General features: G+C 39.2%; 1 protein-coding gene across 1 annotated transcript in view; it reads right to left on the bottom strand.

Moving 5' to 3' along the window:
- LOC127640353 (carbohydrate sulfotransferase 8-like) overlaps positions 1-27,818 on the bottom strand; it is an 89,783-nt gene that overhangs the window by 60,883 nt on the left and 1,082 nt on the right. Inside the window, exon 2 of the mRNA XM_052122861.1 lies at positions 2,298-2,506. Coding sequence (XP_051978821.1) covers positions 2,298-2,472 — 175 coding nt within the window. The 5' untranslated portion in view covers positions 2,473-2,506. The remainder of the gene's footprint in view (positions 1-2,297; positions 2,507-27,818) is intronic.

Below are 27,818 nucleotides of genomic sequence, written 5' to 3' on the forward strand. Positions count from 1 at the left end.
TACCTGATTCAGCTGCACTTTTGTGCTGGAGATGCCCAAAGCTAGAAATAGTTTCACTGTCTATTCATCTTAATCAGCTCTGCTGTAACTTGCTATCTCTGCTCCAGACTACAGTCATTAAATACACTACATCTCTGATCGTGTCACTGCATAGGCACTCATCAACTATAATGCATTAATTGCATTAATAATATTAATACGATTATGACAGTATCACAGTGAGCGAGAAGAGTTCAGGACGGCAGAACAAAATGCTGGTAGCTGCAAAATCACAAGACTGTCAGACAGATGCACCACTACCCAATATTCACTACAGGAATCCCTGCTAAAAATGTAAAGAATAACTCGATATAGTCCTTTTGATACTTTAAACTGTAAGACAAGGGTAAGATGTTAAGCTCAATAGATTATTTTTTTTATTATTTAAATAGTGATCACCAAGGCTGAGATGCATACTGAATGGAAGAGCTTTAAATAAGACATAGCTCATCCTAGAACATTACCGAATGCCTTCTTGAATAGATTTTTCTGTTATCAGTATATCAGCATGGATTGTGTAAAGATATTGAGTGAGGAATATTTTGGAATATTTATGAAAACTGGGACAGATAAAGAACAATATCACAACACTGTATCCCCAGAAACATAAAAAAATCTATGTTTCTAGTATTCTAGTTTGATGAAACATCAGGGGACTCCACAAATGTGTTTAATTTCTATTTCAGTGATTTCCCCCCAATTTTTTAAACCTGCATTTAAAAATATCCCTATAGGGATTTAGTTGCATACATTAACAAGCAAACCTAGCCATAAGTGCTTTTTTTTCTCTCTCTCTCTCTCTGTAAATCAGTTCCATTTTGTTTACACTGATTAAGTTAAATACTGCATCAACAAACAGAAGTGAGCTCGACAGGCAACTTCCTTTCAAAAGTCTTTTGGTAGACTTTTCTGTTGACCCACATTTCGGAGAGACAACGTTGCAATATCTCCCCTGCGTATCTCGCAATCAGTATAATATCATTTTCATGAGCTTGTGCGTTCAGCTAACAATTGTCCTCTGTCACAAGATGGAAACAGACAATATTAGCTGCTTTTGATGGCTCAGTAGGGAAGATGTTGTGAGTTTTAAAGCTCAGTTCCCTGCATGCTATCACATAAAAAAAAAAGAAAAATGGCAGTAATCAAACACAGTGTTAGCTCTTTCAGAGGAAACTTTGGAGTAATGGTTATTTTGCTGGAGAGGCACAATATGTCTAGTGCTATAAGACAATTGAATGATTTCAAGGATTGTATTCACATCTTAAAACAACTTAAATTGTTTGTATTTGGTCCGTAACATGTTTTCAGTTAAAGGGTTCAAATCACTCTGTGTCTTAAGGGGCGTTTACACAGACAGTGATTTGAAGTGACCAGAAGTTGTCAATTTCCAGCGGCATTAGTGGAAGGACCCATTGGTGATGCAAATGAACAGCAATATAATGTGCTGACTACCAGTGGGAATGAAAATGTTGCTCAGGTGATCTGCAGCCTGATATAGTTGGACACAGCGGTCAAGTAGGTAAATCTACCAGAAAGCAAGAACAGACTCCGTGACCACCAGCAATTTATTGCTGTTGGTATGAACTCTCCTTTAGAGTGTAAAAAGATAATGTCTTGTTGCAATTATGGTATTGATAAAGGGATAGTTCACCCCCAAAAAACAATTTGTAATCATATACTCACTCTCATGTTGTTCCAAACCTGTATGACTTTATTTCATCCATGGAACACTAATGGAAATATTAGACATAATGTTTGGGACTGACAGCCTCAGTCTCCATTTACAATTGCAAAAGGATGATTCTTAATAAACTTGTCAAGAAAATGTCCTGGCCATATTTAACCTCAAATCAATACAAAACAAATAATAGTTGTTTTTATTTTATTACAAAATCAGCCAAAAACAAAAGGCAGAACTAAGGAAGAATTACTATGATATATAAATATTTTACAATTTCAATAATTTATGATTTTCTTTTTTCAACATTGAGGTAATGAGAATATCATAATAAAAAACTTTATGCATTGTGGTAATGAGTATTGGCTGGTAAAATATGGTTTATTTATTAGTTTATTTTCATTATGGAGTAAAATAAGACCTGGACATTTTCTTGACAGTCTTTGAAACAGGTTTGGAACAAAATGACAATAGGTAAATAATGCAAGAATTTTCATTTTTGAGTGAACAACCCCTTTAAAACGGAAAGAAAAAAGCTGTCTGAATCTCTGTTAAAGTTAAAAGTACAAGTTTGACAGACCTTGGTTCTGTTGCTGGAGTGTCTCTGAGAGGTCCAGTAGATGCAGCAGAAGAAGACCTCCAGCACACAACAGCAGCAGGAACCAGAAGGAGCATGGGAGTCTCATGACAGACGAACGTAGAAACCTTCTCCTGCCTCCACACCCTGCCTCCAGCACCCTACACTCTGCCCACATCACGGCCTGTGACGCACGGCCCAGACGTTTGGACCTACACACACACACACACACACACACACACACACACAAAGACACACAAAAGAATAAAAAACTTCTCAAAGGAAGTCGTGACTGCTCCTCCATTACAAGACACACTAGTCAGCAAAAACAAAAATTGTGGTGCTTGCTATTACTTTAAAACACACTTAAGGTTAGGGATCTGAACAAATCCCTAACCCCAAGTATTAAACTTTGGCATGTGATTTGTCACACAATGTTTGTTTTATGGACATGAATGATACCTCAAAGTATGTGGCTTGTTAAAGAAAGGTTATTACCTTTTACACGATCAAACTTACGATGACCCAAATCATAACTATAGACCATAATATCACAGAGACATGGGGGTGAGCTATTTTTAAGCAAAATACTATAGCAACACCTTAGCATTGTTGTGGCAAGTTTTCTACAGGCAAACTCCACTCACATTTCTTCAGAAAATGTACAAATCCAATTAAGTCTGCTGTTGGGATCTACAGAGAACTTTTATTAGTTTTAGTAGTAAATTGAAAAGGGACAATGTGGCGACTGCAGAATCAGTTGTGAATTTCCTTGTCTGTCTATTGCATACTAAATAAGGCATGCATTTATATAAATAGTGTGTTGTATTTTCGCAGGTTTATCTGATGAATATTCTGCTGACTGCAAGGTCCCATTTCCCAAAAGAGAGTGTGCAAAACAGAGAATACGAACTACAAAAAGTGAGGCACATCTGTGTGTGTGTGTGTGTGTGTTCCTGGTTTGCTGTTCTCAGCAGGTGAAGGTAGCATAAGGAATCATGTGCTCCGAGCCAAAGGGACCTGGAGTCTACACACAACATCTTGCACTGCCTGTTCCATGTGTATTCTCAGTATGCACTGAGATTAGACTGACTAACATGGCCCACACAAACACAAATTCTTATTATGTACATTCATCATAGAATGTGCCTTGTAGAGCTTAATACAAAAAAGATCTAAACTGGAGGATATAATAGACTGATGTGAATTAATTTGCTTTTAGCTTTATTAATAGGAATGTGTATAATAACATTATCCATATTAAACGACAGTGGCACATTTTCACAGATATAACCTATAAGTTTAGTCATTGGTCCTGTTTCATCTAAATAAATCAAAGCCCAGTAATTATTACATTTGTTTGTAGCACTGAGTGAATATTCCTTCATTTGCCTTGCAAAGTCATTTTAATTAGCTTGAAAGTGCTTTCCATTCAGCATTTCAATGTAAATGTGCCAAAAAAAATCAAGCTTTCAACTAGATGGAAACCGGGCTTATCATCTTCACATATCAAAACACAGAAATTGCAGCTAGAGGTTTACACTCGCATCTTTGCAGGCAATCAAGGCTAAGGTAATGAGGGTTAGATTTCTTTAACAACAGATTTGAGTAAAAAAAAACAGTGCACCTGCTCCTTCCAAGACGCCCCCTATCCTTTTATCTGGGCTTGATTGCTTTTCTCTGGATTGGACAACTTCCCCATTACCTCAGTCCCAGTGATATTGCCGATCCTTGACCTGGATGATAGTGGGATTTAAAAGGGTCTTGAGAAGTAAAAGGAAATCTGTGGATGTAATCTAGAGCTGCTCTCCTCACTGGAGCTGGAGGATCTTCTGCTAATAACAGGAGCTTCTCACCAGATGAGCTTACAATTTTACATGAACTTGTGAACTTGTAGTTCATAAGCAGGTCAAAGGTTCTTCATTGTTGTGTTATTATAATTAACAAAACCTAAAACAAAAATAAACTGAACAAAATTTAACTGAAAGAAAAAAACCCAATAAAAAATAACTTAAACTAAAGGTAAATACATTTTCATGACCCCAAGCTAAAATTCAATTGAAAATCAACACAAATGGATTTTTGTTTTTGATACAGAGCATATTCTAAAATACAAATCCTTTAAAACCTGCCTTCATTAAATATGAAAATGCCACTATACAGTATATCACACAACCCTGAGAAATGTTATGCCATTAAACATATTGAAATAACATTGGTTAACAAAAAAAATTTGACAGTTAAAATACCAAAATAAAAACTAAAGACTGTATATTGAAAAACTGAATCTAAACTGAAAATAGAAAATGGAAAACACTAAAGATAAACTAAATTATTTAAGAACAAACTGAAAATAAAATAGAAATGTATAGTGTAATTATTCTGATCTAACTGACAGTTAACACAATAATTAATGTTCCTATTAAACAATCTGTTTAGAAATTGCTTGATGTATTTGAGCATTATTTAGTCTGGTTTTTAATATTCATAGATAAGATTTAAATATGAAAATTAGATGTTAGAATTTCTAAATGTGTGTTTATATTTGTAGGTTGATTTCTCAGAAAAATTTAAATGGAGTGGCTCTGTGGCATTAAATCTATGCTCTGTATTTTTTAACATCCCGACCAGCTTGACAAAATAACATTGGTTCAGCCAATGGCGTGAGTTTGTTTGACCAACAGAAGGAAACAGACATTATTTTTTGCAGTTCCATTTAGTGACACTAGTGGAACAGAAATTACACAATTCCCCTATTGTTTTTGACTTTCTGTGTTGTGTCTGAATAAATAATTATTCTTTAAGGCCATAAGTCACTGTACTAATTCATGGCATGGTATAGTTCACTCAAAAATATAAATTATCTCATCATTTACTCACCCTCATGCCATCCCAGATGTGCATGACTTTCTTTTTTCTGCAGAAGATTTTTATAAGATTGTTTCAGCTCTGTAGGTCCTCACAATGCAAGTGAATCGATACCAAAAATGTGAAGCTATAAAATGCACAAAAACACAGCATAAATGTAATCCATAAGATTCCAGTGGTTAATTCCATATCTTCTAAAGCAATATAATAGATGTGGGTGAGAAACAGTTAAATATTTAAGTCTTCTTCTTTTTTTTTGGTGATTTCCATTCTTCATACATATCGCCCCCTACTGGGTAGGGTTGAAAATTTATAGTAAAAACCAACATAAATATTGTTCTGTTTCTCAACCACAACATATTGCTTCAGAAGATGCTAATGACTGGTAATTCTGATACAGTGTAATGGCCTGTTTCTATCCAATTTGATTGTATTTGTAAGTGGGAAGATATTTGCAAGCTAATAAAAAGCTTCCAAAAACGTCTCGGTTACTATCGTAACCTCCCTTCCCTGATGGAGGTAACAACACGTTGTGGATGTAGTGACACTAGGGGTCTCTCTTGAGAACCTCGGTTACCTCTTATCTTTGAGAAAAGGCCATATGGAGAACAGAATTTGTATGCCCATCCCCCAGGCATACGGGTATAAAAGGAGGGAAGCGTACATATGTTCAGACAGGTTTTGAGCTGAGGAGCTGAGAGTAAGGTCCCAGCCCTTCCAGAGGCTTAGTACAGTGTTGTGGCAAGAGGGACGTTCCCCTTCTGTCACTCATTCAACGTTGTGTCGATGTAGTGACCCTAGGGGTCCCTATCTAAAAATGCCACACAACTGAATGTGTTACGTGGGCTGCTGATGCAGGTGCAAGCAAGCTACTGCGTGCGAAAATAGCAGATGCATCAGACTGCACGTAACCATCCCCAATGCCCCAAGAGACGTCATATAGTTCCCCACATCCCTGAGGGAGGGAAGCAACTTAACTAGCCTGGGAGCAGGCCGTGCCAGCCGTGGCTTATTCTCTCTCTATGTTTTCTCTCCATAGAGTGTTAGATGCGGCTGGGGCCATCTAGCGCTATAACACGCATTGGGGAAGGCGTTCTTTTCCAGTCCTATTCTTACAGGGTGAAAAGACCCCACGGAGACCACATCCTGCCCAACAGGGGAGGTTAACATGTGGCAAATACGTCACATGGGCTTACTAGCCACATATGGAAGTGGGATATGGAATATGGGAGGAGCTCTACAAACACAGCGACCGGGGGGCAGAGGGGGCTCTGCCCAAGGAAGACGCGGGTCCACCGACAGGGGGACCGTACCGCAGAAAATACATCACAGAAGATAGTGGAAAAATCTGAAGTTTCCTGTTGAGCACCTAATCCAGAGCAGGCAAGATGGTGCCTGCAGTGGGTCTGGCTGTGAACTTCTTCCGCTTAGTTCAGAGCCAGAGGGCAAGGGAGGAAGGACACCCAGGGTCCGTGACTTGTGGACTCGACTGGGGGAGTAGAGTGCACGTCTTCACCTCAGGGGGGTGTCGAAGCGCTCAGGGGCGTAGTCTGCACTGGCGTGCAGAAGAAGAGAAAAGCTGTTGAAATGCACCATATTTCCAACAGGGTATGCTCTTCAGAGGTGACTGGGACAGCAGTGGGTTTTACTCAGCTCGCTGACAAACAACCGCCGGCTCCGAATTTAAGGTAGATTTTTTTGCCATTCGAGCCTAGGTAACATCATACAAAGTGTGCAATATTGCCTGCAGCTTTGTCACAATGCTGTCATTTTCAGTCACTCTATTCTCATTAAGTGAACTACACTCACTGACCACTTTATTAGGTACACCTACACCTACTTATTCATGCAATCATCTAATACTGTAGTGTGGCAGCAGTGCAATGCATAAAATCCTGCAGATATGGGTCAGGAGCTTCAGTTAATACTCATATCAACCATCAGAATGGAGAAAAAATTTGATCTCAGTAATTTGGACCGTGGCATGATTATTGGTGCCACACGGGCTGGTTTGAGTATTTCTGTAACTGCTGATCTCCTGGGATATTCACAACAGTCTCTAGAGTTTACTCAAAATGATGCCAAAAACATCATTTTTGGCAATGGAAATGCCTTGTTGATGAGAGAGGTCAATGGAGAATGGCCAGACTAGTTTGAGGTGACAAAAAGTCAATGGTAACTCGGATAACCCCTCTGTACAATTGTAGTAATTAGAATAGTATCTCAGATTGCACAGCATGTCGTACATTGAGGTAGATGGGCTACAAAAGCAGAATACCATGTTGGGAACTTTATTAGAACCATACTGTTCCTAATAAAGTGGTCCGTAAGTGTATGTATTGAATAGTGAATGAGTGAACGAGTCAGCAGTTTTGGACAACTTTTGCATGAATGCTTAAAATGTCGCTTGAATGCACGTTGTACATTTAGCACCACAGCGAGATGACATGATAGAAATGAGCAGAGGCAAAATATCCAGTTTTCCATCCAGTTTTCTCTTTCTCCAGACAAACAGCTACTTTCATGACAAAGTCTCTTGGAAATGAGAAATCATGCCTACACTTTCATAATTACTATAGCAACCAAATTAGATACATAAAATATTGAATATACTGGTTTTGATTCCATCACTTGCAAAATGACCAGATTGGATGGGATTTCAAAAAAACTGATTTGTGTGCAGTGTGAAGAAAGCCTTAGGGTTGTGGTCCTGTCAAAATCTAAGAATCCTGAGTCTTAAACTCCTGGTTACATGATCTGTTGAGCTTTTGTATTCTGCGTAGTCTCATATTAACATTCATTATGGTGACAGATGGTGGACATACTCGCAAATCAATATCACTGTAAGCTCCTCCATTGTCTCTCTCCCTCGCTCTCACTCTACATCCATCCTTGTTGAACACACATTCATCATTGCTCTGTATAACACCACACTTTTGCAATTATTAAGCCTGTTAAATCATTGCTCCAGAATTAGTAATTATAAACCATTGATCTAAAATGAAATGCTTTACAACACGCAAACCTTGCTCATAACAAAATAATTTGCAGACACATTTTAAGTAATCTAAGCACCTACTTTCTCCACATATTTTGTTGGCTGTAATGAACTTTTGAAGGTAAACAATTTTTAGTACAAGGTAGGGCTGCAATGGTACATGTGTCCTTGTAGAACCAAACTGATACAGGGCTTTCGGAATGGTACACGCAGTCACACGAATGATTACATATCTTAACATGCGTTAATCCAATATTAAAACAACATATAAGAAACACAAACCGTGTGGAATTAAAATGTAAAAAAAAATGCGGAGAAACACAGGACCACACAGAACCAAAATTGAACAGAACGGAGCACCAGATGGTACACTAGAAACTGCAGATCAGATAAATACATCTGAAGCTTATACTAGCAAGCTCACTATTTTTCCCAAATGTGATGGAACTAAACAAAATATAAATATGTCGGACTTAAATAAACCAGAGCTTGAAGATCCACCTTGTTTAAGTACAAGTGGTGAGCTGAAAGGCACAGAAATTTGCACTGTTAATGTCTTAATTTTGTTACAATTATTATAATTACACTTTTTTTTAACTTTTATTATTATGTTTTTATACAATGTGCATATAGGAGGCTCTTAAGTTTTGTATTGTAATTTCATTGAAGAAATATGCATAGTGCAGTCATGTATAATGAGCCTTTACAATAAGAATTATCAGCCACTGTTTTCAAAAATATTTAAAGAAAGATTCTTTGTTTTCACTACTGTACCGAAACCATACAAAACCGTGACCCCAAAACCGAGGTACGTACTGAACAGTGAATTTTACTAGTACGTTGATGATTCTGTGAATGGTTTTGTTTAGACAACAGGCTCTGTATTTAACTTTAATACAGAAAGAATTGTATATATCTAAATAATACACTATATCAGTGCTGTAACTACCATAGACATTGAGGGAGAATATCCCCCCAGTATTCAGATTATTAATCGATGACAGGTTCAATAAAGGAACAGTTCACCCAAAAAAAAACAAAAAAATATTAAATCATTATTTACTCTATATTTTTTTCCATGGAACACAAAAGGAGATGTGAACAACCTCAATTCAGGTCTTTTCCATAAAAATGTGACCTTGTCTGTTAAACCCCAAAAATGACACAAAAAAAGTACCCTAAAAGTAGTCTATAAGCGCTATACACGATCAGCCACAACATTAAAACCACCTGCCTAATATTGTGTAGGTCCCCCTCGTGCCTCCAAAACAGCGCCAACTCGCATCTTAGAATAGCATTCTGTGATACTATTCTTCTCACCACAATCGTACAGAGTGGTTATATGAGTTACCGTAGACTTTGTCAGTTTGAACCAGTCTGGCCATTCTCTCATCAACAAGGCATTTCCATCCACAGAACTGCCGCTCACTGGATGTTTTTTGTTTTTGTCACCATTCTGAGTAAATTCTAGAGACCCCTGGTGATCAGCAGTTACAGAAATACACCATACAAGCTAGTCCATCTGGCACCAACAATCATCCATGCGATTATCTAATCAGCCAATCGTGTGGCAGCAGTGTAGTGCATAAAATCATGCAGATACGGGTCAGGAGCTTCAGTTAATGTTCACATTAACCATCAGAATGGGGAAAAAATGTGATCTCTGTGATTTGGAATGTGGCATGATTATTTTGGCTGCACGAGGAGGATCTACACAATATTAGGCAAATGGTTTTAATGTTGTGGCTGAAATGTGTATTCCAAGTACAACCAGTTTGCTGAAATGCCTTGGCTCAAAATATTGATTTGTTTATGAATTAGACTGATCCAGACCTTTAGTTCCAGATCTTGACTCACTGACTCAATGATCCAGTTGCAGCAATTTTCATGGTAACGGCTCACTAGACGTAAGATTATCAGCGAATAACAACTTTAAACAGTGCTGCTCTTCCAGCTGTGACTCACGTGCCTCGGTTCTCACGTGTTTCAAATGCTAATGAGATTACATCACACACGCGTACCACTGCTCACCAGAAGCATGATTTAGAGATTAAAAAAGTACTTACATTTTTATATTTTTCGCACCAAAAGCGATCGTGTTGTTTTAGAAGACATAATTTAACAGATGGAGCCGTTCCGATGACTTTTATGCTGACTGTCTGTGATTTTTGGAGCTTCAAAAGAGAAATATCTATTCACTTGCATTTTACTGACCTACTGAGCAAAGATATTTTTCCTTTTTCTTCAAATATGTTCTAGTGAACAAAGAAAGTAATTAACACCTGGGGTATCATGAGGGTGAGTAAATAATAAGAGAATTTTCAATGAACTATCCCTATAATATTTTTATTTTAGTAAGTGCCCAAATAAGGATCTTTATATGTGGTTGTAATCAGTCTACTAACATACTGTATCTAAAATAGAATAAATCTCCTTGTTTGCCAAAAGAGGGTCTAAAGCCTTTTGAAAGCTGCGTAGGATACAATGACGTCAAAACCTGGATTAATGGATTTTGGTATCTTCTGACCTTAAAGGGTATTTACCGATACAAGAGAGGCTAAATGTACAGTCTAAATCATGACAGCACATCTATAAAAAGAGAGGCTGAAGTCAGATTATTAAGCCTTATTTAAAAAAAAAAAATAGCCTTTCAACCTTCTACTGAAATGTAATAAAGTACAAAAAGCCCCCTTTAAACACAATATGGAAATCCAAATTATGTGATTTTACAATATCTTTTCCTCCCTAATCATCCTGAAATGGTGAAATAAATCACTCTTACTGCACAGACAGAAATCATTTGATCTTTATTTAACTGAGATATGGGACGCCTTTGCAATATTAACTTGGCAATCAAAATCTGCTTTCATGCCCACTCGCGCATTTATCTTCTATATGTAGCTAACTTATCCTTGACATACTCTCCGGCCCACTACCTTAGGTATTACTAGAGTGAATGGAAGATATCTCATTATAACGATTCTCTCACACTGAATGAAAATGATACTGCAGCGTGCATGACTCAGAGCTTATACTTTCAGATCATATAATGTTTTAGGATATTCGTGAGAGAAATCAGATGATTTCTTGCACTTTTTGTCCTCTGTGTCTTTGCTTTCGGAGGGAGGAACTGCACTGATTCCTGGGCATGTGTGATTTTAACTTGCGTGGATTAATGATTTGAGAGCCGCCAAAGCCTTTTCATTTACAGATCACAGCATTTTTTCATTAAGTAAACCACTCTTATAACATGATGGAGGAAGGGTTGAGATTACTTGTAGTATAAACCTGGTTCCGTGCTCTCAGATCCCTCATCTATCAGTTTATCTTTCCGCATGGATATACGGAGTAATCTATAAAGAGCACAAATCTCTAAAATCTCCTGAATTTCATTCTAACACAGTACATCTCTAAATATGCCCCCCACTTCATATATCTTATATTGATATTCAAAAGTGGAGAAGCACAGGCTATTGTTTTTGGTGTCTGTTTCCAAAGCTGCTCAAACTACTACTCAAGCGTTGAAATTGCTTAACAAAAATTAATAAGGTCAAACCTGGTTTTGCAAAAAAATATGAAAGCTGAAACAAATAATGCAAATAATACTCGTGTCAATCATGTCCATTAGAGGTCGACCGATATATCGGATTTACTGATTAATTGGGCCGATCGTTGCATTTTTTAACTATCAGAAAAAATCAACTCTATTTTTGGTTTCATTTCTCCACTGGAGGGTTCTACAGCCTGAACTACTTTGTTCAACTATATAATGGTGCCCTCTAGAGGTTAAATAAAAACAATTACGGACTCTGTGTGTAGTTTGTTCCCCTTCTGTCGATCACTCGACATTGTGTCGAATGAAGCAACACTAGGGGACTTTCTTGAAGGCCAATGAGAAATTGGCAGACAGAATTTGAATGTCCCTCCCCCGGACATATGGGTATAAAAGGAGGGAATCTTGCATCTGTTCATTCAGATTTCTTCTTCTGAGCCGAGCGGTTGTGCAAAAGTCACAACCTCGCCCTCCAGGCCACGAAGGTCACAGCACTCGGGCAGGCGATGGCCACACTCGTGGTCACATAAAAGCATCTTCTTTTACCCTTATTTCCTTTGCCGCACCACACTCTCAATAAAAGAGCTATTTCCTCGTTCCCTGGGTCATCTGGCCTGCAAATGCCATTCTCACAACAACCCGGTGCCACACTCCGTCAGTCCCGGCACCCAAGCCAGCTGGGTGCACGAACCAAAGGTAAGTGCTTTTGAGTCTTCTCTCAGCCCCAAAGCCTCAGGACGCGCTTTTGCCTCCCGACGCAACACTACCTTCACCGCCCGTTGCGAAGCCATGCCAAGTACGTCAAAAACGATCGTTCCCTTAGTGTCCCTCGTACAGACCTTGGACACGTGGCTTTCACTTCCCAACCCATCACGCTGGCTGGCTAGAACCATCCGACCATCAAAACACTTGATAACAATAGGATTTTTTTGCAGTGAATTTCTTTATTCTTTACTATTCGGGGAATGTCATTTAGAGGTATTTTTAAAAGATAATTTTTTTCCTCTTTATTTTTAGTAAGCACATTTAATACAACTGTAACGTAGTTCAATGGAAAGGAGAAGGCGAGAACAGCATATAAATACTAGTTTAATATAAAACTGAAGCAAAAGACAAACACACACATGACGGACATGCCCGTAAACTATCTGCCATTGGCCTTTATCCCTCTTGGTGGCTTATTTAGCCTGATAAGGGACCGGGTGTGTATAATCACAAGCCGGCCCCGCCCTCCGCCCTGCCACATTCCTCCCTTGTTCTCTCAGACTGGGGAGCCCCCGGCCTGACGTACACCCCATCCCCCCTTTTCCTGGAGGAGGGTGTGCTTTAAGCCCTGTCTGCCGGTTGGTCATCCCCATCTACCTGGACGAGGTAGGGGACAAGGGGAGGGAAACAGAAATAATTAAAATGGGGGGGTATACTTCCTGTAACAGTGTAGTACCCCCCAAAAAAACACTGTAAAATTTAAATGAGAGGGAAAAGGCCAACGCAGAACGGCAGTGTGAGAGAGAGAGAGAGAGAGAGAGAAATGGAAAAAAAACCTACTCGCCGGTCCTCGATCACTTCTCCACCCTCTCAGGCGGACGACAGCCACTTCTCCCCGGGCGGACTGGAGTCAGACTCACGACCCCCGGCGGTCAGAACGCCCCTCCGCGTTCTCTGCGACTCGTGGAGACACTCCTCCGCCCCTGGCAGCGGCCCTAACACTGCAGGCGGTCGGGGACACACTTCCCTCCTCCCCTCACGGACGGCGGTCTTCCTTTGACCCCTCCACGTTTCTGGGGGATGGTAGGGCTCTCCTCCTCCTCTGGCAGAGGCTCCATTGTTCCAGGCGGTCAGGAGTCCAGTCCCCACTCGCCTCGCGGACGGCGGCCGTTCACCGGGTCCGGGCGGTCGGTCTACTCCCTCCCCCAGTGGATGGCAGCGGAGCACCCCTGGTTGGACGGCAGTGTCGAGGACTCTGCGACGGGCATCCCTCCTCCTTCCAGGGCTTCGTCACTACAGTAACGTAGTTCAATGGAAAGGAGCGAGAACCGGCTTGACAATATAAATAAATAATTCACTTGGAAAAATAAGCAGAAAATACTTGCAGAAAAGTGTAACACTCGCAATATACAATATGAAAGCATTATTCTCTGAATTATATAAATACAGAGCTTACAAAACGAAAATAAATGATTGCATTTTCTTAACATGTTTTTTTTCATTACATTTATCATATCTTTCGTTACAACTTTTTTTTAATTACTATTTTACTTTTAATAAATTTACTTTAAACGTCTGTAAACTTTAGTTAAGATTCACAACAGAAAAAAAAGATTGAACAATTTATATTAGTAAGTAATTAATGGGTTGTTTTATTCAAATCAGCAGATACAGTTGGATTCAATTATAGAAATCTATGTTGTGGTTGTGCATTATCCATAGGGAATTTGCGAGCATGATATTTTATCAGCCTACAACAATTTACACAATTTTCCATGGCCTATTGTAACATTTTGGGGCGGTTTTCCAGACAGTGTTTAAATTAGGCCAAGACTAGGTCTTAATCTAGAATAGTTAATCACTGCTCTATAAATGGCTTTCTGAAACACAGACTAATTAGAGATTAAGAACACCTGGAATATGAAGTCTTGAACTAAAGTAAACAAGAATAATTTAAAACCACCTGTGCTAGTCTGAATTAGCTGGACTGAGGTTGCCTATAAAACATGGAATGGACCCCGAAAGCCTAAAACATAAGGAACTGGAGAAGCAAATTCATGGAAAACAATGGCAGCAGAAAAGAGACTTTGATCAAAAAACTTCAGTGAGCATGAGAAAACTCTTTTAAAGACAACAGTATCAAGACACCCGGCCATTGAAGACAAACAGCACACATCTGCCGTGGAATCAAAGAAAAGGAATGCATGGAAATCCATCTGTAATGAATTTAATGCAAATTAACTAACATCCACAAGAACAATACAACAACTTCAGGTAAGTATGGTCAACTTTTATTACCTTGATAGCTGTATTTAATCACTGTTTTGTGATATCAATGGATTGACACTACAGTATTATATTCAATACAGGTTTTGTGGAAGAATATAAAAATCAACCTAAAAAAACTGCTGCAGAAGCCCAAAGAGAGAGGTTTAAGACTGGTGGAGGACCTACAAAGAGAGATACTGATCAGTTGGATGACTTACTGCTGGGAATAATGGAGAACCAGCAACCTTTGGAGAACATACAAGATGATGACCATCTAGACAGTTCAGATGAGAGATCACACACACACACTACAATGGGTATATTTTGGCATTTCTTACTCTCCTTTCAAACTTTTATTTCTTTCTGTTTTTTTCATTTGATGTGAAACATTTCTCATTTAATGTGCATTTATTTGATTGTATAACTGTTCTTGTTTCAAGGAGAAAGTCAAAGGGACATAACTGAAGCGCTGCCAGGTAATTTACTCTCCACATTCTCAGAAGTTAGGGTGGCAGTGTCTGCCAGTACTGGTCACCAAAACAAGTCACAATCCATGAAAAGCTGGCTATTGAATTTCATGAACACAAGTTGAAGTACCTTAAGGAGGAGCATGAAATGAAGATCCTCCAAGTAGAACTGGAAATGAAGATGGAGAGAGAGATGCAACTGTCTCAAATATCACAATGCGTAAATCTGAAATATTATTATTTTTTTTAAATCGTTTTGGGTGTTTCTTTAATATACCAGACTTTTACATGTATAATATATACACTTTTAATTTTAAAATACAGTAATTTGCTCATTACATGTGAAAATGTATCAGATCCCAGCAGAAGTGTGATGTCAAAAATTACAAGTGTAATGTCAAAAATTACTACTTAAAGTGACACAATGCAAAAGCATCTCTGTAGGCAAGTCCTTCTGTGTGGTCTGTTGTAAATGGTGGTACATCTAGATTGTCATCCTCCAGTATCGGGGGATCTGGGCATCCATGCTGTTTCAGGTAGTTGTGAAGAACAGCTGTTGCAATGATAACAGAGCAGCATCTTCTTGGTTGGAATCAAAGTGTTTTCCCGAAGGCACTGAAAGCGACTCTTCCAAACATGCGCTCTACTAGTGCGCATATGAGCCTGGTTGTAGCACCTTTGCTCAGTTGTTGTTGGGTGCAAGTATGGTGTAAACAAAATTATTCTGAGCATACCCACTGTCACCAAGCAATATAACAATAAGTAACAATAAGTGTTACTTACTTGGCCAGTAAAAACAATAATTAATTCATACTGAACAACAGTTCTATTCTTTGCATAGACTGTACTTCCAAGTTTAATTTTCCTTTGAATCAATTTAAGTTTGGCAGCAACGCCGAGTTCATATCAGCTTACATCATAAGAGGTGCACTGCTATAGTAACCAGCCTCACGTGAGCAGGGCTTTGGAGGTCTCCAGGTGCTACTGTCTTCCACTGCTCTCATTAAGGTCCTCTCTGCTTACCACAAGACTTACTGTACTTTCCCAAGTAGGATATGTTCCTTGATCATCATCATTGTTGGTTATATAACAACATTCCTATCAATTAATCAGATGTTAGTTAGTGGTAATGGTTAGTTTTAGAGTTAGGACTGACAAGAATTTTATTCCAGGAATTTGACAAGAAAAGGAGTGCTGTTTATGGACAAACTAAATATGATGATCCAGGAACACTTTGGCTTGGCAAAATCACCACATAGGTGACCACATAGCATCATCACCCAGAGGTAGTTTTCTCAGGTCCTCTCCTGGCACTACAGGTTCTCATTTCTCAGCGAGTTGTACATGACACGCAGAATGATCAGTGCTGACAGGTCAGCCATCACTGTGCCCTGCTCTCCCTCTCTTTCCTGTCACCCTCAGACTGGCCTCATATTATGAGAGTGTAAATTACATCAGTCACTGCGTTGGGGCGGATACACCCTCATGCACTCATCCAATATGCTCTTGCACAAAATACACTCTCTGCACACTCACACTGTAATACCGTCTTTGTTTTAACCACTCTCTTTCTCTCACACACTAAGATGCACACACAGTGTTAGTCACAGGCTCAGTAGCACCATATGTTGACCTCCCTTTCACGAGGTGCGCTGGCCTTGAAGGGAAATAAATTACACACTAATATTACTGTGCAGTGGCACGATTCTGCAGCAGACAGATGTTTACTTGAGATGATCTTTAAACAACAGGTTCAGCAAGACTCTTGTTGTCCTTCACTAAGGAAATAAAAATGTTCAATAAACTTAATTAAATTGAGGAAGCCTTTTCAGCTAAATATTTGAACAGAAATGTTGAATTTAATCATAAATTAATTTCATTTTGACTACTAGATGCAATGAAAATTATTAGGACTGAGTGGGAATTAAACTTGGGTCACCTGCAAACATGCAACACAACAGTCTGCATACTATTTAATGAAGTAATTCTACTTTAGAATGACTTCTAAAGCACTCACGTCTGCACTAATCCATTTGAAATTAAGTTTGAAACCTCCTTTTTCAGTTTCCTGATGTCACCGTTTTGTAAATTATGCAATTATGGAAAGCCTTTTCAAAAGTCTCTGTTTTCGTTGGAGAAAAACACTGTCAATGTGTTTTCAAACAAAAACTAATTTTTGTGGATGTGTCCTTAGCATATTTAAAATATTATTATAAAACAGATAATTTTGGCTCTAAATTCTGATTGGATCTGCTGCATTCAAGGTAAAAGGCATGACGCAAATCATTAAAAGCATTACATACAGTATACATATACAGTATTATGGAATGTATTTTTTTATCCATGTTTATTTTACAAAACATTGGCTAATTATTTGTTTTTGTTTTCTGGCATACAGTAAGAAATAAAGAAAACTGTTTTTTAATAAAGTAGAGTATTAAACTATAAAAATTATTAATGTAGTTCCAATGCAAATCTACATAAACGTCCCTTGTTCTAATTTAAATTGATTGCACACGACAGCCAATCAGGTGACTATCCCTCGTCCCCTTCTAAAGCGCAACAATTACTTTCTTCTGTAATACATACTCTTTCTCCTTCAAATCATGCTTTGAGACTCTACTTTATGGTTAGGTTTCGATATGGGGTTTAAGTAAGGGCATAAAATAAATAAACATGTACACAATGTCTCACAAGAGGAACTTCTGCTTAATACTGCATTACACATCCGGGGATTTTCACGTCTACAATTCGTACTAATTCATATGAACGAACTTGTACGATTTCATACGAATAAGTCACCTGGACTAAAATGAACAAGCTGAATATGTGTCCATCCCCTCTCCTAAACACCGGTCCATATTCCAGTCAGACATCCGATAAGTTGAGTGGATGTTTGAATGTCAAACCCCTCGTCCTCTCAGGGCCTGACTAATCATACATAGTGAAAGCTTGTCTTTTTACCTTCTATCGGAGCTTTCTGATTTTGTCCTTGACATGCAGACCGTCAGCAATCTCTGTCAGGGGGGCCCTAGAGGAATACTGTGAGGTTGCGAGGAGTGAGTGGCTCAAGATTTGGTGAACACTTGTGTTAGTGTGTGAATGTGTGTGCATGCAAGTGATAATTCCAGTTTGGATTCTCTGCAGCTATTGCAAGGCATTTAGTTCTACTGTCAAGCTGGGCTGAACTGCTGTCTAAGTAATTCCTGCTGTGCTCTGAGACAATAAATTGAATAGAATGAAATTCTATTCTAATTGAGTGACTAGTCCACTTTTGAATAAAAAATGCATCATAGGAAGTAATGCCTGTGAGGTCATAATATTACTGTAATACTACAGAAGTCAATAACTTGTACCAGATCATAGAGCCATGTGTGCTACCAGAGGAACAAAACATACAAAACTAACTTTCAAGTCATGCAATAGGTCCAAAAGAATTACATTCCAGGACCAGTTGATCCAGGAAAGGATCCTATTTGTAGAAATCACGGTAAACCTATTCGAAATATACAACAACCCGTGTTTGGTCAAAATGTCATTACAATGGTCATAAGAAGCTTCTATAAAGTTATAAACACAACAGATTAATACTTATTAACACTCATTTGAGGCATACAGCAGTGCACACCAGTGTTGCAGTCAAATCATTAGACCTCGAGTCCTAGTCGAGTTGCCAATAACTGCATACAAGTCCGAGTTAAGAGTCCTTGTCTATGTCATAAAATAAGCCAAAAATTAGGGCTGGGATAAACGATTATTTTTTAAACGATTAATCTAGCGATTATTTTTTCGATGCATCGATTAATCTAACGATTCATTTTTTTCCAGTCCGATTTGATTTCGATTCGATTAATCGACTTGTGACAACACCGGTAATACCGGTTTCATCGGGGGTGGGGGTGTATAAAATGTAAAAAATAAAAATAAAAAAAACATTTGCCGGGAGTTGACTGGCGATCTGATCAATCAATCATAATACGCCATTTTTGTCCGACAAAGTAGTCAGGAGAGAGAAGATTAACGTCGGTGGATTTGAATTTGAATAATGGATTGGAGGCTACCATACTGACATCTTTCCGCGGTTAAAACAACAGTCCTTCTGATGTAGGCTACATTCATGTTTAGCCTATTTGATGCTATAAATTAACCAAGGAAAAGATGATCGGTCCACGAGCAGCTTTAACTGAGGCAATCTGTCACGACACATTAAAGAGCCACAAAATAGTAGGCCTATTTATGGTATAATTTTCTTTGAATGACCAAATTTGAAAGTTGAGACTTTATTAAATGTTACCTGCTTGGTCCTGTCTGTCAGCGCGTTGTCAGTGTCCTCTATGTATTTTTCACGACATTCATAGCTATAAGCGCATTATTAATAGCTATAGCGTAAAACTTTAGGTGTCGACAACGTATTATAGCCTACTCCAACGTCGAGTGCAAAGTGGGGAGTTGAAAAAAACTTACGGTGCTCTGTCATCTGCAGCTGCTCCCGGTGAGCCTCTTAAGGTGCTGGTGCATTGCCGTGGTGCTAGAATGGAAGGCCATCTCCATTTTGCAAAGACGACATATCACGGAATTGTTTCCTTTTAAATTAAAGAATTCCCATACTTTAGAGGAACGAGTGCATGCCGCCTTGCACTTCTGATAGTCTGAGGAGCCACTCATGTTTCTACTACTCGCCGGCGCGTTGTCCCAGCCCTACAAAAAATCTAAATTCTGTTGCCATTTTAAGTTTATTGGCACACACACACACACACACACACACACACACACACACACACACACACACACACACACACATTCAGCCTTTCAAAGTGTATTGTACAAGAAACCATACACACAATAACTTTAAGCACAGTTTTCTTAATTTGATTCTTTGTTCTAATTTTAGTAACTGTTTCTTTATCTTGAATAATTGGTTGAGAACTTAATAAAATTATATCTATCTATCTATCTATCTATCTATCTATCTATCTATCTATCTATCTATCTATCTATCTATCTATCTATCTATCAAAATGTTGTATATAGGCCTATACAATAATCAAGGAAATAAATGAGATGCCAGAAAAATAACTTTCCACTGTAAACAACAGTGCCTTCTTGCCATTTATTTGAAACTGTATATATTTATTTATTTATTCATTCTCAGGTATTGTCCTCTAGTGTTGTATTATAAAAATTCATTATAATCCAGGTGTTTGAGCAATTCACATGATTTTTCATGGATGGACGGATGTTTGTCCTTTTGACAATGGTATTACTTAATTGTTTTAGTCTACATATATGATAAACTCACATCACACGAGCCTCCGTCTCTATGTAAAACTGCACCTGTCATAAACGCATGAGCACACGTCAACATGATCTTATGTTCCCGTAATAACTATAACTCTTAATAATGATTAACGATTTTGTTTAAAATATTTCCACATTTTCTATGTATGTGCCGCCACATATATTCTGAAAAATCTTTTATGCATTGTAGACAAATTTGTGCAGGTAAGTTCCCTATCGATTCAGTTCACTCCACATTGCATTTGAACGCTATGAGGAAAATCCCTTTTCCACGACCTAGTTGGATAACACCAATCTTGTGATTGACAATGATGTTTGAGCTCTGCCCCTTTAGGCGCATTTGCCCTATATAAGCGGGCACTCAAAAATAATTTCATCAAAATTTTTTCCTTCAAGACCGACATCGTCTGTCTTGACTACAACGGATCATCTCATCTTGATTAGCCCGCTCTTTGCCATCAACGGATACTCTTCAGCTGAAGGGATTCACTGCAGATGAATCAGGTTGTTCTTCGCCTGAGTTCAGCACCTGCAGGGAAGATTCACCCGCCCCCTCTAATGTTTTGGCGAGGTCGGGTTCTTCGCACAGCGAGACATCTACCGGCTTCCCGCAGCATCCAGGCAGGAGTTGCTTCCTTTCAATATATATATATAATATAATTCCGTCCAAGTGACTTAAAACACACATAAAAGAGCCACTTGTGTTTACACATCTTTTTAAAGATCGCAAGTGTTCCTGTGAGCGACACATCACTCCCGTCTGACCAACATGAGAGCTGATTTCGCTGCCTGGGCTGCACCCACACCGAAGCAGCTCTCACTGGGACAGACTGCCCTCACTGTAAGAATATGAGTCTCAAGATGCTCCGTTCTAGGATCGCCCTTGTTCTGAGGGACGATTCCGCCTCCCGCACCCTCCCAACCGCTTACACTTACAAGTCTCGAGGGACAACATGAGGAAGCAAGGCGAGGCCGTGAGGTAGAAATAGAAGGACCCGAGGAGGATCTCACACCGGTGCAAGCCCCACGAACTTCTTTGCCAGTGCAGTACGCACATGACAACCACCGGCTCTCTATGAATGAGCATGGTGTTGTCATATATGGCGGGTCTGACGATGATAATGATGCTGTGTCCCTCGCAGCATCGGAGAATGGTAAATGGAGGATGTTGCATCCCCTCCCCCCAGCAAGGGTGAGAAGCACGCAATGGCCATTGATACAAGTTACTCCGTGTCATTCCGCAGGCAGTCAAGGAGCTCTGCCTTGAGTGGTCGCCTCCTGTAGAGCCGGAAAACTCTCGTCTGAATGAATAATTCCTGCACACTGTCCACCGTCAAAAGACCGTGGTTCGGAAAGCAGTGTTGTTCTTCCCTGAGGTTACTGAGACCTGGCGCACGCCCTAATTACACCCAGATTTGTCAGATATGGTGCTAAAAATGATCGAACACAGGTATTCGATCCAATTCACATGCAGACCGTCTCGCTTCAGCAGTACTTTGTCTTTTATGGTTCCATCATAGGACATGCATTTATTACGTGCAGAAATTCAAAATCTCGCAAAAGATGCGATAATGATTGTTCCAAGCTGCCATGCCCGCAAAGGGTTTTACAGCTGCTACTTTTACTTTCCGAAGAAAGTTGGCGGGATTCTGGCGATTTTAGATCTAAGACACTTGAACAGCATGATTGAAAAACACCCATTCAAAGGTTAACTTAGAAACAGATCTTATCGCACATCTGCCCACAGGACTGGTTTGCTTCAATAGATCAAAAGGACACGTACATTCATATCCAAATTGTACCGCAACACAGGCTGTTCTTGAGATTCGCGTTCGAAGGGATGACAAATCAATTCAAAGTCCTTCCCTTCAGATTGTCTCGGTGCACGTTCACAAAATGTGTCGATGCGGCGCTCGCCCCTTTGAATATGAATGGCGTGCACATTCTGAAATACCAAGACATTTGGGTATTACTGGCCCGATCAGAGGCTCTGCTATGAGAGCACAAGGACTTGATACTTCACCATTTGAACAGCCTGGGTCTCAATGTCAGCTGGATGAAAAGAACACTTCTTCCAGCCCACAAATCTCATTTGGGGGTTCGACTCAACTACATGAGCATGTGTGCACACTTCACGGGAGAGGGTGTTCAGACCATTCATCAGTGTCTGTCTCAGTTCACACTGGGGACAGCATTTCCACTAAGTCTTTTCAGAAAATTCTGGGTTTTATGGCTCCGGCATCTGCCGTAATACCATTAGGTCTTTTAGACGAGACATCTCCGGTGCTGGCTCAAACACATGTACCGACGCCTGACGTAGGGGCGCATGCATGTCAACATGTCTTGCCGCTGCCTGGCTGCTCTATGCCATGGACAGCTCCAAACCTTTATCAGTAGGGTGTGATGCTGGGTCAGGTTTTCAAATGAAAAGTGGTGACCACGGATGCGTCCAACACGGGTTGGGGCGTGCTGTGCGATGGACACCCAACTTTCGGCAATTAGAGAGATGTGAAATGGGCTTGGCACATCAACTGCTTGGAAATGCTAGCCTTCTTAGCGGTGAAAGCTTTCCATTCCAACATAGTGAATCATCATGTTCTGGTTTGTCTGACAATATCTCACAGGTAAAAATATAAATATAAATTGCCAGGGTGACAATCGATTGCTACCAATGATGAGCCTGTTACAACACCTCGGTGGTATGGAGACTTCATCCTTAGATGGTTCTGAGGATTTGGGAAATGTTTAGCAAAGTGGAAGTTGACCTATTTTCCTCCACAGAGACAGCCCACTGCCCTCTTTGGTACTCCATGTCCCAAGCCCCACTGGGAGTGGCTGCCTTGTCCCACAACAAACTCAGTCTTTAATGAACACCATTTTGCAAGCTAGAGCATCATCTACGAGACGCCTCTATGCACTAAAATGGCTTGTGGATTGGTGCTCTTCACGCAACAAAAAGTGAATTGCTCCATAACAGAGATCCTTACATTCCATCAAGAATGGTTGAAGGCAGGTCTACTCTGTCAACGCTTTTGGTCAATGTAGCGATCATAACTGCAATGTAGTCCTGCTACAGTTCCAACATAGGATTTAAATCTGGGGCTGAGCCCCCTCTTCGAACCCCCTTTTGAACCATTGGAATCTGTTGAGATGCATGTGCTCTCTTTAAAGACTGCACTGCTGTTGGCTCTGGCCTCAGTAAAACAGGTCGGTGATATACAGGCGCTGTCGGTTGACAGCTCATGTCAGGAATTTGGTCCAGGTCTTTCAAAAGCCACCATCAAACTAAAAAAAAAATTGGAAATATTCCGCCTAATGTTATACTTATTTTGTGCAATCTGGCAACCATGCACGCGAGTGCACTTTTTCTGTCTCTTGCTTTCCCCCTTTGAATAAGCAAGGAAAATTGTTATACGGCTACTCTGTGTCCATTCTTGAGGCTGATGTTTGGTGCTACTAATTTAACTAATAATAACAGAGGTAAACCTTCTCAGTGATTAAATTAAATATAGAAGTAGATCTTGGCATCGACACACGGAGGGGTAATCATTGACCATCATGACACTTTTAGCATGTAAACGGGGTAAAGTATTAGAAAAAAAAACATGTAAACTCGCCTGCTTTGCAACAAACCAGAAAAGTTCTACACATTTTTTTTATATATATTAAAACAGACTCCTGATGTAGAGAGTGTTAAATTTAATTACAAATGAACAGGGAAGTAGTTAGTAATGTTGTAGATGGTCGTAGATGGTAAAATAAATGTATAAGCTCAGCCTTTATTCGGTTTTTTAATGCATGATAGAAAAGTATCTACATATGTAGAGCATTACAATACTTTAGGTAATTGCAGAATAGTCTCACTAGTCACAGATACACGTTTGAGTTGAGTACACAACTACTTCTGGGCTCAAAAGTTACAAAAACCAAATCAATGCAGAACATTGTATCTCAAAAGTAATACAATGTGGCCCCCCATGCACTACTTAAAGCCCGATGTGGCCCCTTAAACAAAATAGTTAAAAATATTAATAATTACACATCATCACCTTTACAAATTTGTTTCAGGATTTTACATGAGTAAAAGTAACTGTTATATTTTGACAAAATGTGTATAGTTTCATATGAAATAATCTAAAGGTAGAATCTATTAGACCTCATTTTATATCAACTGTGGCAGTTTTAGTTAAAGTTTCAAGATGTGTTTCAGCTAGTATTTATTTTCATAAATACATTAATTTATTATTATTATTACTATTATTTAAGACTAGCACACTGACTTAACCATGGTAACGAGGAGCCTTTCCTTCTGTGTAATATGTGTATAAATATGTAATATTAGATAACAAACGGGATACTAATGGGCTCATATATGTAAATATGTTCTTCAATTATTAAAAGTGGGAGAGACAACTTCTTGTAGATTTTGTTGTTGACATCAACAACAAAAATAATGTCACTTGATGCATGTCCTTGTACTGGAAAACCATGAACAAAACTATACAACATAAAAGGAAATGCAACCCAGGATACATTAAATACAGTATATGTTTAATCTATGGCAGGTCGACATTTGATGTCCAATGTAAAATCTGAGTTAAAGTTACAGACAGGAGCAGTCTGGCTGTGCTGTCGTGCACCTACAGTATATGTTAACTGTTAATAATCATAAGACTTTACTTCAAAAGCTCACACAGCTGATGTTATTTTTCATTTAGTAGTTCATTTAACATGTAAACTAACATGCTTTAGTTGTATAACATGTTGTAGTTACATGCTATTTTTTTATCATTTTTATAATTCTGTTTATTATAATTCTGTTAGCTTTCTTATTTTTCAAAAGGGAGACTTTTTTTTACACATACTTCAATAAAATAAATGGTTTCAAGTTTCAATTATAATAAAGTGTTTGCTCAAAAATAAATAAATAAATAACCCTTCAGTTTTCACTGATAATACTAATTGTGTAATACCGTATACCGTGATACCGTGAAACCGTGATATTTTCTTAGACGGTTATCATACCGTGAAAATCTCATACCGTTGCAACCCTAATGTGGAGTGCACTCCCCAGTTTAGACTGTTAAATTAGATGTCCTATTGGCATAAAGGCGCATTCAACTAGAGGCATGGTTTCCTCATGGGCATGGACAAATGCTATATCTCTCCAGGACATATGCTTTGCAGCAGGGTGGTCTTTGCAGAACAAATTCGTTAGGTTTTATTACCTAGGCATGCTGCCCATTGCTTTGCGAGTCCTCTCTGTCTAGAGATCTACTATTCCTTCACCCAGCAGGTGAGCCCGACCTCCTTCTTCGGGCTGGCTACCTGTTATAATGTTAATACATCTAAATATCAATTTACACCCACTAGAAGTCACAAGCACTTACAATAGAATAAAACCTCTCTCCCTACCTCTGGTTATGAAGGGGTTAATTATTTTGTGTGTATTATATGACTCTTGAATTTTCCATCTGGTTTTCACCATGAGGATTTGAAGACATATAATCACCACCCAAAGGGCCATGACCTCACATTCTTCTAATGGTGCATTCACATACAACGCAAATTGAGTGTTTTGCATGGCGCGATTACATACAAAGTCAACGCAAAGCTGCGAATAGACGTGAATTTGCAGCAGGCGGCGTTAATGAAGCGAATGGCGTGAATTCGAAAACGCAAAATTGCTTCATTCGCGTGTTCGCCTTGAAATTTTTCAACTTGAGCTAAATATCTGCATGATGTGTCGTCGCAGAAGAAATCAGGAAAAATGGATGAAAAAATGGTGGTAGCGGTGTGTGGGCACCTGGAATTGTATGACACAATGTCAACGTATCTGGGACTTCCACAAAAGATACAGAGCAGCAATCGTTGTGATATCGGCCATGGTTGATGGTGGAAAGATAAGTTGTTGTAGAAGCCCCTCCTCCTGTTCTTTTCAGAAAGAGAAGTCGGAATACTTGCGGGTTCGTGTTACTCGTGCGAACAAATGTAATCCAGCGGTCAAACTCGTGCAAGCAATGCGAGGCAAAATTTTTTTTGCGTTGTATGTGAACGCACCATAAGTGTTTCTACCCTGGTACATATAGGGTATGATGCTACATAGTGCGGCGTAGTGCAGCATTCAAATGCAATGTCAATGTGAACTGAATCGATAGGGTAACCTCGGTTCCCTGAATTGAAGGGAACGAGACATTGCAAAACTTGGCCGCACTACTACGTCAGTGTTTCAAGGAACAAGCATCCCTCTGTCAGAAATTCTGAAGAAATTATGTTTGAACCCCTGCTTATATAGGGCAAATACGCGCCTAAAGAGGCAAAGCATCATTGCCAATCACAAGATTGGTGTTACGATACAAGGACTTCAACTAGGTCGTGGAAAAGGGATTTTCCCTATAGCGTTCAAATGCAATGTCTCGTTCCCTTCATCTCAGGGAACCGAGGTTACGCTTGCGGAACCGGCACATAGCATGACATGCATCTCATGTCATAAAAGGGAAGAACGCAAAAGTTAATGGTTGTAACTAGCACTCTCCTCCAAATCAGAATGCACCCAATGCTCGAGTCCAAGTCTGAGTCATTGGTGTTCAAGTCCGACACGAGTCAAGAGTCATCAATATCGCGACTCCAGTCAGACTCCAGTACTACAATACTGGTGCGCACATCAATTAACAGAGTGTAATTTAAAAAAGTTTGAGACAGAAACACATTTATAGTATATGACGGAGAATGACAAAGGATCAAATCTTGAATCCTGTCATCTTAATCAAGCCGAGTCTACAGCCTAAACAGAAAACAAAGTGACTTGTGTTCATAAGTGGTTGTTTTAAAATGTTATGGCTCTCCGTGGCCTCCACAAACAGCAAAGGTCCATTAGTATAATGTTAAAAAATGCATGAGGTGTCCCACAAGTATTATTTGCACAGAATTGAGGAGGCCATTATATAGGGAATTTCCATGGCAGCAAAAGTTAAAATAAGCCTCCATAAGGACGAGCCTGAAATACAGACGATAGAACTTTAACTGGCATGAGACAAAATGGACATTGAAACAAATCAAGTCCCTGTGTGGCAAAATAAGAGCTCAGACATTCTCATTTCACTGCCTATTGTATTTTATTGGCAAGCATTTTTTTTGTGTGTGTGATTTCAGGATGATCCTAATTTGTGCCATGTGCACACTTTTCTCACAAGATAATAATATTTCTAAAGTACTTTAAATTGCTCGTCCCAGGTATTTTTAGTTCTACAAAGCAACTGGTCAACTAATTGCTTCAGTTTCAACAACACCTTTTTTTTTAATATTATTAATTTGTAACAAACAAACAAAGTAGTAGACATGCTGAAAGCTCTTGTCCTCTGAGCTCA

This window comes from Xyrauchen texanus, chromosome 49 (genome assembly GCF_025860055.1).
Source record: "Xyrauchen texanus isolate HMW12.3.18 chromosome 49, RBS_HiC_50CHRs, whole genome shotgun sequence".
In the NCBI taxonomy this organism is placed as follows: domain Eukaryota; kingdom Metazoa; phylum Chordata; class Actinopteri; order Cypriniformes; family Catostomidae; genus Xyrauchen; species Xyrauchen texanus.